The sequence below is a fragment of the Lepidochelys olivacea genome (assembly GCF_965140295.1).
Source record: "Lepidochelys olivacea isolate rLepOli2 genome assembly, chromosome: 7".
Lineage (NCBI taxonomy): Eukaryota > Metazoa > Chordata > Testudines > Cheloniidae > Lepidochelys > Lepidochelys olivacea.
Window position 1 is genome coordinate 19,129,493 of NC_140417.1, and position 16,435 is coordinate 19,145,927.

Here is a 16,435-nt window from a genome sequence, read left to right on the forward strand (position 1 = left end):
TGCAACAAGAAAAAGGAATCAGGATTTAGTGTTTGTGTTTTTCACTAGGTGGCAGCAAAGAATTGCATCGCTGAAATGAATCTGTTGTCTCCTAGTTTTTGTCCTGTAATACTCTGCTGCTAATATTCCTATTCTTTTGTCTCCCTCCTACTTAAAGCATGCCACTTTGAAAGTGGAGACTGTACTTTCTTTATGTTGGTTGCTCACTCAGTTCTTTGCAGATAGTGTGGCATTGCCACATATTTTCTTTCTTCCTGCTGGAGTAGCCCTGTGTTTGGGAATGGCCTCTCTAAAATGGCAGATGCTGGAGTATGTTTTCCATGGAGTAAAGTCTTTGTACCACCTTCTGTCAAACAAAAGGGGCAAAAGAAATACAGTGCCATGAATATAATATGAAACACAAAATTATTTTAAAAATACACAGGAAGTGGCATATAATCACAGGCGTCCTTTACATAGTGACACAAGATTTCGTAGGAAGCTAAACATTTTAATTTTTCATTTTCTCATAAATGGAGGCATTGGACTATACTTTTTCTGTGCAACTTTATAGATTTTATGCAAATAGTTGTTCTTAAAATGAAGACGTTTTCAGTGCCTCCCTGGAAGGTGAGTACTGTCATCATCTTAGAATTAGAGCTGATTAACCTGAACAAAGGCAGCTTCTAGAAAATCTGACATTAAAGATTCGTTCTTTCTCATTTGATCTTGTCCGCAGAATATATATTCCTCCTAAGCATTTAATTGGTTAGAGGTCTGGAACATCCCAATGTCGGAAGAGTTTAATTTCTTGGTTTTATTGTAGGTCAAAAGTAAGTGCTAAATTGCTGTAACCGAACTCGATCCTCTTTGGAACCCCCCTTCAGGTAGTTGAAGGCTGCTGTCAAATCCCTCCCTCACTCTTCTCTTCTGCAGACTAAATAACCCCCAGTTCCCTGAGCCTCTCCTCATAAGTCATGTGCTCCAGCCCCCAATCACTTTTGTTGCCCTCCACTGGACTCTCTCCAATTTGTCCACATCCGTTCTGTAGTGAGGGGACCAAAACTGGACGCAATACTCCAGGTGTGGCCTCACCAGTGTTAAATAGAGGGGAATAATCACTTCCCTCGATCTGCTGACAATGCTCCCACTAATACAGCCCAATATGCCATTGGCCTTCTTGGCAACGAGAGCACACTGCTGACTCGTATCCAGCTTCTCGTCCACTGTAATCCCCAGGTCCTTTTCTGCAGAACTGCTGCTTAGCCAGTCAGTCCCCAGCCTGTAGCGGTGCATGGGATTCTTCCTAAGTACAAGACTCTCTGCACTTTTCCTTGTTGAACCTCATTAGATTTCTTTTGGCCCAATCCTCCAATTTGTCTAGGTCACTCTTGGCCCTATCCCTACCCTCCAGCTTATCTACCTCTCCCCCCAGCTTAGTGTCATCTGCAAACTTGCTGAGGGTGCAATAAATCCCATCATTCAGATCATTGATAAAGATGTTGAACAAAACCAGCCCCAGGACCGACCCCTGGGGCACTCCACTTGATACTGGCTGCAGCTAGACATCAAGATAAATATATTGTTGTCTCTCCTGATGTTATTTCCACAACTTGATTTATATAGAACACAAAATCAATTAACTTGCTGGCCAATAAAGTGGCTACTTTTTTCTTTTCTTTTTCCTTTAACAGGCATTTACCAGAGTACGAGATCTTCGGTATCTAGAACTGATCAGCAGCATTGAGGTAAAACAAAGAATGTTAAATATAATATAACATGTAAAAGCATACATTAAGCTTAAGTAAGCTACTTTGGAACAATTTTCTGTAGAATCAGTATTCCTGATTATTAAAGGAATGATGGATGTATGAAAAGTGAAAAATGCTGATTTTAAGGTGTTAAGTCAAATTCCCAATCATATGACTGAAACTTGTTGAAAAAATATGAAGAGGAAAGTAAACTGTATGAGAACATTGAAACCTTATTAAGAAAAATCATAGAAAGCTTCTATATCCAATTAACTGTTATACTACTGTAGACTGTTGTAGCACTGTTCAGGGCACTTTACAAGCATAAATTAATTAAACCTTACCCCACCCACTGGAGACAGGCAATTATTATTCTCTCTCTTGCAGATAGGAAAACTGGCATAGAGAGGTAAAATGACTTGCTCACGGTCACATGACATGTCAGTGACCACTGGAAATAGAATTTAGGATTCCTGACTTCCAAGTCCGTGGGAGAAGTGGAAACACTTTCTGGCCACCTCCATCCTCTTTCCTTTCTACACATACTGTTCCTGATCCTATCCAGAGTATTACAGCATTGCAGTTCGTATTTATGTGATTAGCAGTCTTTCCCTTTTAAACAAACATAGGCTTACCTTTTAGTTTCCTTGACACAGTTCCTTCATAGAAATAGTTCTGGTCTGCTGCATCACTGCTTACTCTTGCTTGTAGTTTATGGGGACTCCATTGCAGGTTTGTAAGGGGGTAACTGAGCACATTAATTGCATTAATATGAAGCATTCCTCACACCAATGACACCTTCCTCTGTGATTGGGGACATTAGGTAATGCAAGTGCCAAACTCTAAACCGGGCAAGCTCACTGAAGAATTCTGAAAGATCTGAATTCTGAAAGACTTAATATGTAAAAACTCTTTTGATTATTCCTTTTTACCCAAATTGTATAAACGAAACTTTCAGCACCAGTCAAATAAATATCAGCACAGTTACAATCAGAGGATCATAGTTGTTATCTGCTTTGGCAGTGCTGGGTTGAATTTATACAACAGGGTGAAGGATTTTGCCCCCTATAATGTAGCTTATTATGGAAGTCATGTTCTTATATGTTACACAAAGCAGACTAATATACATTTCCAAGGGCTAAATCCTCAGCAGAAGTAAATTGGCTTAGCTCCATTGGAGTCAGTGGAGGCCAGATCCCCAGCTGAATGTCTGGATTATAATTTTATAAATCTAGATGCTCACACCCTAAATTTTCAAAGAGGTATAAATTTGCCACACAACTTGTGTTTATGTGAAACCTATATTACAGAATGCAGCTTAATTCTGTTCAAAATGTTGGGGACATACATAAAACAATTAGTTAATATCTAAAAAGTAGGCATGCTTTAATTTGAATTGGCGTGCTTTTAAAAAAAAAAAAATGGGTCCAGGTGAACGGATAAAGAAAAATGGACAAAATAGAAAACTACATACCTTTTCTTGGACCCATAAAATGTTCTGAAAGCCGTTTCAGGGAATTGCATTAACTATATTATGACTTCCAATTAAAGGATCACAATTTGATTCACTATCTAGTATATCCCTACAGCCTGTTTTTGGATATACTGAGGTACAGTTTCATCACTGTAATGGGAATTATCCAGATAGTATGCATTAAGGAAATTGTGTGAGTAAAGTCTTGTGCACTGCACTGAAAATTGCCCCCACTGAATGCTATGTATCTTACATGTGACTCCATGAGCATAGGGAGAGACAATTGGCCGAAGGATAAAAGGTTTATAAGTGGAGCATTTATTTTAAATGACCTAAATACACTTAAATCCCCCTGTCTGTCTCTGCAGAAATGAGAGATAAAATAAGACTTTGAAGAGTTAAAGATGACCAAGGTGTTCTGGCCAACCATTCTTCTCAATTAAAATAACTTTTGAATGATGAAACTTGTGTGTAATAAGAAAAGGAGTACTTGTGGCACCTTAGAGACTAACCAATTTATTTGAGCATAAGCTTTCGTGAGCTACAGCTCACTTCATCGGATGCTGAAGTGAGCTGTAGCTCATGAAAGCTTATGCTCAAATAAATTGGTTAGTCTCTAAGGTGCCACAAGTACTCCTTTTCTTTTTGCGAATACAGACTAACATGGCTGTTACTCTGAAACTTGTGTGTAATGTTGCTATGGTCTTTGTTTTTAAAGGCAGTTGAGATACCTAGAGTAGGTATCATACAATGTAGATATTGTTTATATTCTGGTAGTGTACACTCAGCCACCCACCTAACTACCTAACCCCCAAACGCTTATGATCCATAGTACCCAAACCAGTTTTTTTCTCTGGTAGCTGGACACATGTTTCATGATAGGAGGCAATCAATTATAACAACTCTCATCTCTCAGCTTGAATCTGTTTCATTGAATACATATGTTCAAACTCTTGGAGGTTTTTTTTAGATTATACTGTGCGTTGATTTTGAAGTTCTTAGTTGAAATTTTCTTCTCTTAGGTAATAGGATTTCAGCCAGCTTGTATGTTATGCCCAATGCCACGTATCAATTAAATGTGCTGGGGTAGGCCTGATGCAAAGCATGAATTATTTAATTTTTTTAAAATTGGCATTTTTATGGTACTCGCTATGGTAATGCACTAGCAATACAGAATGTGAGCCTTAATTTTAAGGAATAGAAAATGCTACTTTTTTTAGTGTTCCCAATTGTAATATTTGATGATCAAATATTGAATATATTCTAAAATGTAAGCAGACAGTTATTGACCTCTAGAAATTTCTTCATGGATTTGTATGGATTTAAACATCTGCTTAAATGCTTTGCTGAATTGACACTTTAATTGGCAGGAGAATATATGCAGCTGTTTCCAAAGTTATTGAACGTATCTGTGTCTGGTAATGGGCTTTTATGCATGATGGACACACTGTATTACTGGCCATTTCTGATTCACTGGCAGGTTCATACTTTGTGAGGCTGTTTGTGACCTACAGTACCATTGTTAGGTCATTTTTGTGCCTTTTCTGAGCATATATTGCTAGTTTGGCCAGATTTTGTTTTGAGTTGATTTAGTAAATTTCCACTAGAGAAAATGGTGGATTCTATCAAATAGCAGTATTTTGAACTTCCATATGAAATATGTAAAAATTAGTTTAGTTTCCATCATGTTTTATCCTTCTATTTTATTTTGTCCTTAATTTTAAGTATGATGGGATTTAATCTGTTAATTGTAAAGAATTTCTACCAGAAATCTAGAAGACCTAATTACTGTATCTTATTAATAGTTAAAATAGTCAGCCTAATAGTTTAACTTTTCAGTGGCTGTTTCCAACCTGTGTTCTGCCTGTAGCTATCTAGAATATTTCCTGTCCTAATTTTTTCCAGGAGAGGAAGAAGCGTGGAGAGAGTAACAATGAGCTATTTCTAGCAGATGTTTATGCCTACCAGGGAAAATTCCATGAGGCAGCTAAACTATACAGAAAAAGTGGACATGAGAGCCTCGCTCTTGATATGTACACTGATTTACGCATGTTTGATTATGCAAAGGTAATGAATGTTTTCAACTGAGTATTTAAATATAGAAGTATTAACATAATGCTAATGCAACTATAAACATTTACAAAGTATGGTTCTACTCTGAAAAGTACTGTGTAAAAATTTGTGAGGGGGTCCATGTTTATTGCCACAGATCAAATTTGTTTGGTTTACAAGTGGGGAAAAAAAAGGGCCTCTCCTTTATAAAAACCCTGTACACTGTGACCCCTTTCTAAAATGGAATCTGCAGATGCAGCAGTGCTGTGTTCTGTATTTTCTCCAATATGCTGCCCATGAAGCTGTTTTAGCTTTTCAGTGGGTGATTTTATCACATCCCCTGGATGTTACCATGGGTGTGTTTTGGGTTTTTTTTTCCCCCATATGATTGGATGGAATGATAAATAGAAAATTATGTAGTTAAGGCCTAGAGTTAATTTTTATGTCTCTTGCCTTCTTTCATGTTAATTTTACTGGAAAGAGCCCTTTATCCTTAGTTTTTACTCCTTTTAAGAGTAATTGATTGGTACATGCAGAAATTAGTGAATCTACCTGTCACTAATTCACCTTTGTACTTTACTTTAAGAAAATTCTTTTAAATCTTTTTTTTTCTTTCAGTTTGATCTTGAGTTAATGTGTAGCTCTTATGGTTGTTTTTCTCTAACATGTTTTGCAAAGGGCACAGTGTACTAATCTAGTTCATCTTTGTTTACCCGAAAATTTGCTTCCCCAGATTAAATCTGTTTTTTCATTTTTTTTTTAAATGCATTCCCATACAGAAATAAATTGTACACAGTTTGAAAAAAGTGGCATTTTTATGTGGTGATAAGAAAGCTTTCAAGTTTTATATACTATTTTCTTATCAAAATCCCTGAGAATGAGTGAATGAGTACACTGTTTAGTCTCATTCGTCACTCATCACAGCCTTATTCTATACACCACAGGACAAAGACTTTACTATGACACACATATAAACTATATGAAGCTCATGGAAAAAAAAATTCTCTAACAGGTTGTGGAGTCTGTTCTAAAACACTGTGGAGGGCTTTGCTCGTGGAAGTCTGACTGCCACTATTTTTGGCTGCAGAGTTTTGGCTCTTCAGAAACATAAATCTAATTCATAGACTAAAAGTTTCCCATCACTGCTCCTATGAATCTTTTTGATTCTTGGCAATAATCATGGCCACTTAATTAATACAGAGTAAAAAGTCTTGTCCTTCCTATCGAGAATAATTCCACGTAGAAGAAAATAAATGTACTTAACAGCATATGAAGAAAGCCCATAGATCGGTGGTTCTCAACTCTGGTCCACCACTTGTTCAGGGAAAGCTGCTGGTGCGCTGGGCCCATTTGTTTACCTGCCGTGTCCGCAGGTTTGGCCAATCGCGGCTCCCACTGGCCATGGTTTGCTGCTCCAGGCCAGTGGGGGCTGCGGGAAGTGGCATGGGCTGAGGGATGTGCTGGCCGCCCTTCCCGCAACCTGGAGCAGCGAGCTGTGGCCAGTGGGAGCCGCGATCAACTGAACCTGCGGATGCCGCAGGTAAACAAACCGGCCCGGCACGCCAGGGGCTTTCCCTGAACAAGCGGTGGACCAGAGTTGAGAACCACTGCCATAGATGATGGTACAAAGATGAGGGCTCTGAATGGAGAACTTCCTTGCTTGCCAGTTATCCTTTCATGGAAATGTGATTTTTATGCCTGCCATCATTAAGCATTTGTAGGTTCTGGCTCCTTATGACTGAAAATGACCACTGATTGGCCAGAGCTAGAAAACCAGTACTATGTGCGGAGTTCAGGAAAACTTTTGAAAATGTGGCCGTAAGCATTTCATCATAATGTCAGATCACAATTTACTGAAAATTCACAAATAATTATCTGCAGCTCAGGAAACTGAACTTTATGTTTCTAATATATTTCAGTGATCTGAGCTAGAACTCAAATTACACCAGACAAAATATTGTTTCACTCATATCTATGCTTTGGTTTCTTAATGTTCAAACAAGATGAAGTGATCTTTGTAGCTCTTATCTTCAGCAGAATTGTGGGTGCATCTTAAGCAGAATCAATTTGTGCAAAATGTTACTGGCCTATGTTCCACGTGCAAAGATATTATATAAAAATCATAATTATTCCCCTTTTGGATGGCTTGCTCAGGAAAGGTACTCAGTTGGTCTTGTGACTCTGGTAAAGTTCTCCTTTGGTGGTTCAGATTTTCCATTGCCTCAGGATCTGCCAGAGGATTGTTTTTTCTTTTCTCCCCCTTCCTTGCCCATCTACATGCACCAAAATTTTTTACCTCTCAAGTGATATTTATGATTACAAGAGGGCTGTTGTAATATACAGTAGCCTATTTTGTTAACAGCCAGAGGTTGCCTTAATCTGTCTTGCAATGTTCAGGTGTGCTTTGTCTGGCACATTAATTTCAACTAATGTTGTTGTAAAGGGTCCTAGTGCCCGGGCTTTATTCCTAGCAGAGGAGATTCATCAATCAATCATTAGTATTTCTAGAGTGGTCATCATTGTAGTATCTATGTGTAGTATCTAGAGATGGCATTTGCATGATTAGGTAAGAGATTCAACTAGACCAGTATTTCAGAGTTCAACTAATTTATGAGCAGTTATAATGCTGTCCATGTAAAAAGGTCATCATTAAAATATTATATCATATGTCATTGCAAGATTATCAATTATATTTGTTGAAGAGAAGATTCCAACCTCTGATGGCCTTGTGACTGGCCATCCCGAGGCTAAGCACTCGAGATTAAGATGTGCCATTACTAATCCAACAAGGAATGGATTTATTTTCAGAATTAAAGTATGCCTTCATGGCCAGCAAAGGAGACTTTGGTAACTCTTGGATTTGACCTGACTGAACTGTTTTGAGAGCAGTACTACTTCCTTTTGAGTCTCTCTGGCAGGTTCCTAAGGAACAGGCAAAAATAAAATTTTACGTCCCTTTCAGTGGGGAAGGTCAGTCAGCAGAGTGAGAGAACTTTCTATGAAAGCAAATGGGTGTGTATACATTACCTCTGAACAGAGGCACACTTCTATATAATCCTTCCTTTGGTCTTCTTGGGGTGTCCCATCTTCTCTGATTTGAATTTGATTTGGATTGGAGATGTATCTTCACTTATTTTATACAATCCCAAGTGCATTAGTTAATGATTAATAATTCCTGCCTTCAGATTTGTGCATAGTGCTCTGTGTACTGTGATTTTAGCTGAGGAGGCAGTCGTATTAAAAAAAATAACTTGATATGGAAAAACAAAACTTAACAAGCTTTAGAATTAGAACCATGACACAATGTTTGCTACAGAAAGCTTAATCCAGAATGTTATCTGTTGCACTTCCTCAGGATTTCCTTGGGTCCGGAGATCCCAAAGACACTAAGATGCTAATTACAAAACAAGCAGACTGGGCCAAGAATATCAATGAACCAAAAGCAGCAGTGGAGATGTACATTTCTGCAGGCGAGCACATGAAGGCCATAGAAATCAGTGGAGACCATGGCTGGGTTGATATGTATGTTTTAGCTCTGTCTCAGAGATACAGATCACAGTGTCTAATGTGAAGTTTAGTGCATTCTGCAGAATCTTAAAGAAAAAGAAATCTTACTGGCTTTGCTCTCTTTTTGGCTTCCATATGTTGACTGCAGTATAGCATCACCTATACTTTAGTTATAGTAGATGAACTTTCATTGTGTTAGAAAAGTTACTTGGGTATAGAGGGTAAGGACATGGATATATTACAAAATGAGTGGATAAAACAGTGCAGGGATATGCAAGGATTTATCTGTGAGATGAGAATGTTCCCAAAATGTGCACATCCCGGGTCTCTTCAGTATAACCTTCACAGTAGTGCACAACTTCTCATGTGTACTTGCCTCTTTCTTTTGTTTTAAACTATGAAAGGATAATAATCGAGGACTCAGAACTCCTGGGGTAAAATCCTGTCTCCTTTTGAAGTCCGTGGCAAAAATCCCATTGACTTCAATGGGGCCAAGATTTCACCCCTGGTTCTAGTCCTAGCTCTGCTGCTGACTTGCTTTGTGATCTTGGACAAGTCACTTAACCTTCCTGTTTCTCTGTTTATCCATCTGTAAAATTGGGGTAATATTGACTGGACACTGATTTGGATGTTGGGTGAGATTTGTATAGGACCTAGTTCCACAACTCCTATTCATATGACTGCGTGATGGAGTAGTCTAATCCAATTGAAATCACTACTCACAGGAGTAAGGAATTACACACTGTCACAAGAACTGGTCTTGCGTTTGCAAAGCCTTTTGAGCACCCATTGAATGCTGCTCAATAAGTTCATAATTTAATGTCATCAATATAGTAACTTCTAAATGATAACCTATTATTGAAATATTTCTATTTTTTCAATGTAATAAGTATGCAGAATGAAAAATGCTGCTACTAAAGCAAGTGCATTTCTTTTGCTGTCTCTAGGCTAATCGATATAGCTCGGAAATTGGATAAAGCTGAGCGCGAACCTTTGTCAAAATGTGCCTACTATTTTAAGAGACTTGACAACCATGGTTATGCAGCAGAAACCTACATGAAGATAGGTGACCTAAAGGCCCTGGTACATCTCCACGTGGAAACTCAGCGTTGGGAAGAAGTAAGAATACCCTGATATCCAAACTTAGATGTTTAGAATTGCTATTTCATATTGCCTCCAAATGCATCTGGTCTTAAAGGTTTATATACAGCTTACACAGTATTTTGGTAAGTTACATTGGAAAATACACTAATGTGGTATTTTTAGGAGAGTGAGCTTTGAAAACATTACAGTTTCATACATCATCAGCTACAGGGTTTCCTTCCACTCTTTTTAACTCTTTCATAATCTAAATACAGTTAAAAATCATACTTTAAAATAATTCTTCTCTAGTGTTTCAGTAATGAAAATTGCATGGTAGTTAGAGCCCAGGACAAGGAATTGGGACACTGGACAAAGAGTTAGGACACTGGTTTCTTTTCCATGCTCTTCCACAGACTTCCTACCTGATCTTGAGCAAATCACTTGGGCCTAGATTATCAAAAGTGGTCTCTACTTCTGGATGTCCTGGTTGAGAGTCTTTTGGCTCGATTTTCAGAACTGCTGAGCACCCACTGCTATCACTGGCTTCAGCTGGAGTTGTGGATGCTCAGTGCCTTTGAAAATCAGACTGTAAGTATCAAGTTGGGCACCAAAAATTATTCGCCACTCTTAGAGGAAAATGTAGGCTTAAATCCTTTGTGCTTCACTCTTTTTTTTTTTTTCGTCTGTAAAATCAGGATGAGACTAATACTTCCCTACTGATGAGGGTGTCTCTGGGTATTTTTGACTAATATTTAAGCATATATGTCTGTTTTGTAAATGTGATACGCTCTACATGACACAAAATTGTGAGACAAATGCATGACAGGTCAAGGAGAATAATGAAATTTTTAACATGAGAACATAAGAATGGCCATACTGGGACAGACCAGTGGTCCAGCTAGCCCAGTATTCTGAGTGGCCAGTGCCAGATGCTTCAGAGGAAATGAACAGAACAGGGCAATTATCGAATTATCCACCTCTGTCATCCAGTCCAAGCTTCTGGCAGTCAGAGGCTTAGGGGCACCCAGAGCATGTGGTTGCATCCCTGTCCATCTCGGCTACTAGCCATTGATGGATCTATCCTCCATGAATGTATCTAATTCTTTTTTGAACCCAGTTATACTTTTGGCCTTCCCAACATCCCCTGGCGATGAGTTCTACAGGTTGACTGTGCATTGTGTAAAGAAGTAATTTCTTGTGTTTTGTTGTTTAACCTGCTGCCTATTAATTTCTTTGCCTATTATTCACTTTCTCCACACCATTCATGATTGTATAGACCTCTGTCATATCCCCCTTAGTCATCTCTTTTCTAAGATGAACAGACCCAGTCCTTTTAATCTCTCCTCATGTGGAAGCTGTTCCATACTCTTACCTGTTTTTGTTGCCCTTATCTATACTTTCTCCAATTCTAATATCTTTTATGAGATGGGGTGACCCAATCTGCATGAAGTATTTCAAGGTTTGGCACGCCATGGATTTATATAGTGGCATTATGATATTTTCTGTCTTATTATCTATCCCGTTCCTGTTGGTTCATCACATTGTTAACTTTTTTAGACTGTCGCTGCACATTGAGCAGATTTTTCAGAGAACCATCCACGATGACTCCAAGATCTCTTTCTTGAGTGGTAGCAGCTAATTCAGACCCTATCATTTTGTATGTATAGTTGGGATTATGTTTTCCAGTGTGCATTGCTTTGCACTTATCAGCACTGAATTTCATCTGCCATTTTGGTGCCCCCAGTTACGCAGTTTTGTGAGATCCCTTTGTAACTCTTCTCAGTCAGCTTTGGACTTAACTATTTTGAGTAATTTTGTATTATCTGCAAGCTTTCCCAACTCACTATTTACCCCCTTTTTCCAGATCATTTATGAATATGTTGAACAGCACTGGTCCCAATACAGATCCCTAGGTGACCCTGCTGTTTACCTCTCTTCATTGTGAAAACTGACCATTTATTTCTACCCTTTGTTTCCTATCTTTTGACCAATTACTAAAAGACCTTCCCTTTTATCTCATGACTGCTTACTTTGCTTGAGAGCCTTTGGTAAAGAACATTGTCAAAAGCTTTCTGAAAGTCCAAGTAACTGTATCCACTGGATCACCCTTGTCCACATGTTTGTTGAGCCCCTCAAAGAATTATAAAAGATTGGTGAGGCATGATTTCCTTTTACAAAAGCGGTGTTGACTCTTCTCCAACATATTATGTTCATCTGTATGTCTGATTCTGTTCTTTACTGTAGTTTCAACCAATTTGCCTGGTACTGAAGTTATGCTTACTGGCCTGTAATTGCCCAGATTGCCTCTGTCATGTTTTTTAAAAATCAGCGTTACAGTAGCTATCCTCCAGTCATTTGGTACAGAGGCTGATTTAAGCAACAGGTTATGTACCACAGTTACAGTAGAACCTCAAAAATACAAACACCAGAGTCATGGACTGACTGATCAACCGGACACCATGTGAAACTGGAAGTAACCAATCAGGCAGCAGCAGAGACCCCAAAAAAAAAAAAGGCAAACACTGTACTGTGCCTGTATTGCATCTTAAATGTAGGCACATCTGGGCTGCCTGTCCCCACCCCTACTCCACCTCGTGCAGGGCACCCACGTACAGCTAGGAAGTGAAGATGCTGAGATTAGCAGGCAAAGCTGTGAGCCCTTGCTGTTCACCCAAGGCAGCCAGAGCAGGAGCAGCACTGAGGTCTGTGCTGCTTTCCTGTAAGCCAGGGTGCTGTTTTCAAACCCCTGCCCCCGCTGGGGCGGGGCACTGTTTTCAAAACACACACATGCCCCGCTGGGAGGGGGACGTGCTATTTTCACCCCCTCTACCCTAGCCAGGAGGGGGACACAAGATTGCCCAGGCCAGGGAAGGAAGCTGCCTAGCTACCCCGAGGTGTCCGTAACTCTGAGGTGCCACTGTAGTAATTCTGCAGTTTCATATTTGAGTTCCTTCAGAAATCTTGGGTGAATACCATCTTGTCCTGATGACTTATTACTGTTTACTTTATCAGTTTGTTTCAAAACCAGCTCTATTGACACCTCAATCTGGGACTGTTCCTCAGATTTGTTAACTAAGAAGAGTGGCTCAGGTATGGGAATCTCTCATCCTCTGCTGTGAAGACCAATGCAAAGAATTCATTTATCTTCTCCAAAATGGCCTTGTCTTCCTTAAGTGCTTCTTTAACACTTAAGTTTGGCCCCACTGATTGTTTGGCAGAGTTCCTGATTCTGACATACTTTAAAATGTTTTTTCGCAATTAGTTTTCTGTCTTTTGCTAGTTGCTCTTTGGATTCTTTTTTGGTCTGCCTAATTAAACTTTCACACTTGACTTGGCAGAGTGTATGCTCCTGTCTATTTTTCGCAGTATGATTTGACTTCCAATTTTTAAAGGATGTCCTTTTTAACTAAAATTTTCACAATGTGGATTATTATTTTGGGCTGTGTTGTTTTAGTAATTCTGAAAGTGACGTTTCACTGAAATTTCCTCTGTATACTCTGGATCTGGTGAATTTACACTTTCCTGATGTGGACTTTTGATCCTATAATCAGATTTATATTTAGGAAAGCCCAGCTGACTTCATTAGGACAGCACTTGGTTACAGGGGTCTGCTTACACATATGCATTGCAGAATTGGGGGCCATGGTTTGTACTGGCAGTCTTGTTTTTGGTTATGGGTTTGTTTGTTTTTAACATGACGTATATGCTAGGCTGTTAGGTGCTTTTGAAAATTTTATCCTCAGAAATGTAGGTGCTTAAGTCCCATTGAAACGCTCAGTGGGACTTAGACGCTTAAGTCACATAGGTGCTTTTGAAATTGTTATGCATAGTCTGATTGTTCAGTGCACATGTCAATACTTATTTTTATTGAATATATTTTCTAAAAAAGCAATACATTGTATTGTTCTGTGAAACCCACTCCATCCCCTAAATAATTGATTGTTTTCAGGTTTTCCACAGGTTTCTGTAGTTCAGAAGCTGGACTGTTACTAAGTATAGCTTCTTCTTCACAGCTGTTGATTGATTGCCTTTCTTTTAAAATACATTAATTTTGAGTTTCCTGGAGAAAATACTGGTTGGAATTTTCATCCTTCTGTATAAATGATATTTGTATTGTGAATTTTATTTAAACAAAAGGATTTATCTCATGCACTATTCAGAACTCACTTAAACCATGCAATATTTTATTAATGAATTTATTCTGTACCTTAGGCCTTTGCTTTGAGTGAAAAGCATCCTGAATTTAAAGATGATGTCTATGTCCCTTATGCTCAGTGGTTGGCAGAGAATGATAGATTTGAAGAGGCCCAAAAAGGTAGGACTGTACATGAGTTATATGCTGGTAGCGTGCAAAATTTGCTAAGCATTTTCCAAATGCTGAAGATAAAATCTCTGCCCTGGAGAACTGTCAATCTGTAGAATACAAACCTTTTAAAGGGTGAGATAACTGGAGAATACGTATGTTCTTGCTGATCACAGGAGGTTGTATTCTGATTGTCAGAGAGGTCTTATTATTTGGTAAGGAAATATAACAAACTTAACAAAACAATAGCATCTATAAAAAAGGCTATAATTCTGGATTTTCTTTCCCAGTTTGTGCTTGAGTATAGAACAAACACCAAAAGAAGGCATGAGCCCTGCCCTTGAATGTAGGTAGTATGTAGTTCATACAAGAAGGAGCATCAGTCTTGCTTATGAAATTCCTTGCTTCTTATGGATTTATATCATAAAATATTATCGGCATGTAGTATTTGTAAAATATACATTTACCAAGTGGGAATTCAGGACTGAACTTCAGTTGCTGCACAGGAGCCAATGTAAAGAAACCCTGTTAATAAATAGTATATACTGTGGGGTTTTCTGCCTCTTTAGATTCTTTGACACTATAGTGTTAAGCATTGTAAGAGTGCTGCCTTGAAATATTACCTGAGGTTATGTCTGTACTTTAGTGGCTACAGTGGTACAGCTACTGTGCTGCAGGTGTGCTGCTGTAGTGGAGACACTTTCTACATCTATGGAAGAGGTTTTTCCATGAGTGTAGTTAATCCACCTCTCCGAAAGGTGGTAGCTAGTTTGATGGAAGAATTCTTCGACCTACGGGGGGGGAGTTAGGTTGTCCTAACTACATCACACAGGGTGTAAAATTTTTCACAGCCCTGAACGGCTAGATTGATCTAATTTTTAGCTGTAGACCAGGCCTTAGAAGGTTTGAATTTTGACTTGATCCCATAGTGTTCAGCAGTTTCCCCTGTTCACAAATGTCTGATCATCAGGATGATGATTTTGCTCTGTCCAAATTTTTTTTTAAAAGTAACTAGCCTCGCGCTACTTATGTACATGGTAGTTGTATTTCCTACATCATGTCCTGACACAATACAAAAGCCAAAAAGTACTTGCAGATACTTCTATTTTCCATTAGTCACTACTTTCAAAAATAGAAAAATACCAGTGTAGTCCTTTTCATCCTGTTCCAGCTTTGATGAATATCCTGTTGTTATTTTTAAAAAATATCAGTTAATTGATATAATCACACTGTAAAATCTTCTTTGCTTTGGTCTCCTTTGTAGCATTCCACAAGGCTGGCAGACAGAGTGAGGCCGTAAAAGTGCTGGAACAGCTAACTCACAATGCTGTGGTAGAAAGCCGATTTAATGATGCAGCATATTATTACTGGATGCTCTCCATGCAGTGTTTAGATATAGCCCAAGGTAAGTAAACACAAGCAAGTTCAAATTTGTTACCTGCTCATGCATGCATATAAACATTGAATGAACCGTGACGGCTTGATTAAAACCTCTTGCTCGCTCACTAATTGTGCTATATACTAATCTGCTATACTAATACTATATACTGCACTGTATTGTAATTCAACATTATATCGTAATTCTATCTCTCTAGTCTGTGTGCTTATAAAAATCCAAGATAAGTCTAATTTTTAAATCAAGGTGGGGTCACATCCATGTCTCCTAATTCCACAATATATCCCCTAGCCCCTTTTCTGCGCCTCACACCTGGGATAAAGTGATGACTGGAGGGCTAAATAATAATAAAACATGATCTTATAGTGTAGTCTACTCCTAATATTTAAATGTGGATGAGATTAACTGGGGAGACACTTCATGAATTATTTTAGCCAGCCAAAGAAGAAAGTTAGTGTTCATTAGTTCTCTGCTTCTAAATCAATTGCACTGGAGGAGAGGTGAAGATGAGGTGTAGATGAGTGTTGATGGAAACAAGAGATTGATGGTCTGTTGCCTTGCACTGTGTGGACAAGAGTGATCCAGTGGATATAGTTTACTTGGACTTTCAGAAAGCATCACAGTTTTGCTAATGCATGATAGTGCTGATCTATAGCCCTTCATACGCTGTACAGACACTGCAAATGGTTTTATTGTTTAGTAGTACATTAATGTGGATAAAAGGAATGACATTAAACTCATTTTACTTTAACCTCAAAAGATGTGGATCAGGTTTCTAGTGGTGGAAGGCTAATATGTTCCACCTCTAACTAAGCCATTAACCTCTGGCTGTGTTAAAACCACTTGCCATACCATCGTGCATCTTAATGTGCTTTATGTTAAAGAAGAAA

At 38.6% G+C, this 16,435-nt stretch overlaps 1 protein-coding gene across 4 annotated transcripts in view; it reads left to right on the forward strand.

Annotated features, from left to right (window-relative positions):
- The window catches only part of IFT122 (intraflagellar transport 122), a 49,174-nt gene that overhangs the window by 24,177 nt on the left and 8,562 nt on the right, over positions 1-16,435 (forward strand). For all 4 annotated transcript variants that reach the window (XM_084634583.1, XM_084634585.1, XM_084634584.1 and 1 more), the window contains 6 exons: positions 1,674-1,727; positions 5,110-5,271; positions 8,612-8,778; positions 9,711-9,882; positions 14,059-14,161; positions 15,414-15,554. In XM_084634583.1, coding sequence (XP_084490709.1) covers positions 1,674-1,727; positions 5,110-5,271; positions 8,612-8,778; positions 9,711-9,882; positions 14,059-14,161; positions 15,414-15,554 — 799 coding nt within the window. The remainder of the gene's footprint in view (positions 1-1,673; positions 1,728-5,109; positions 5,272-8,611; positions 8,779-9,710; positions 9,883-14,058; positions 14,162-15,413; positions 15,555-16,435) is intronic.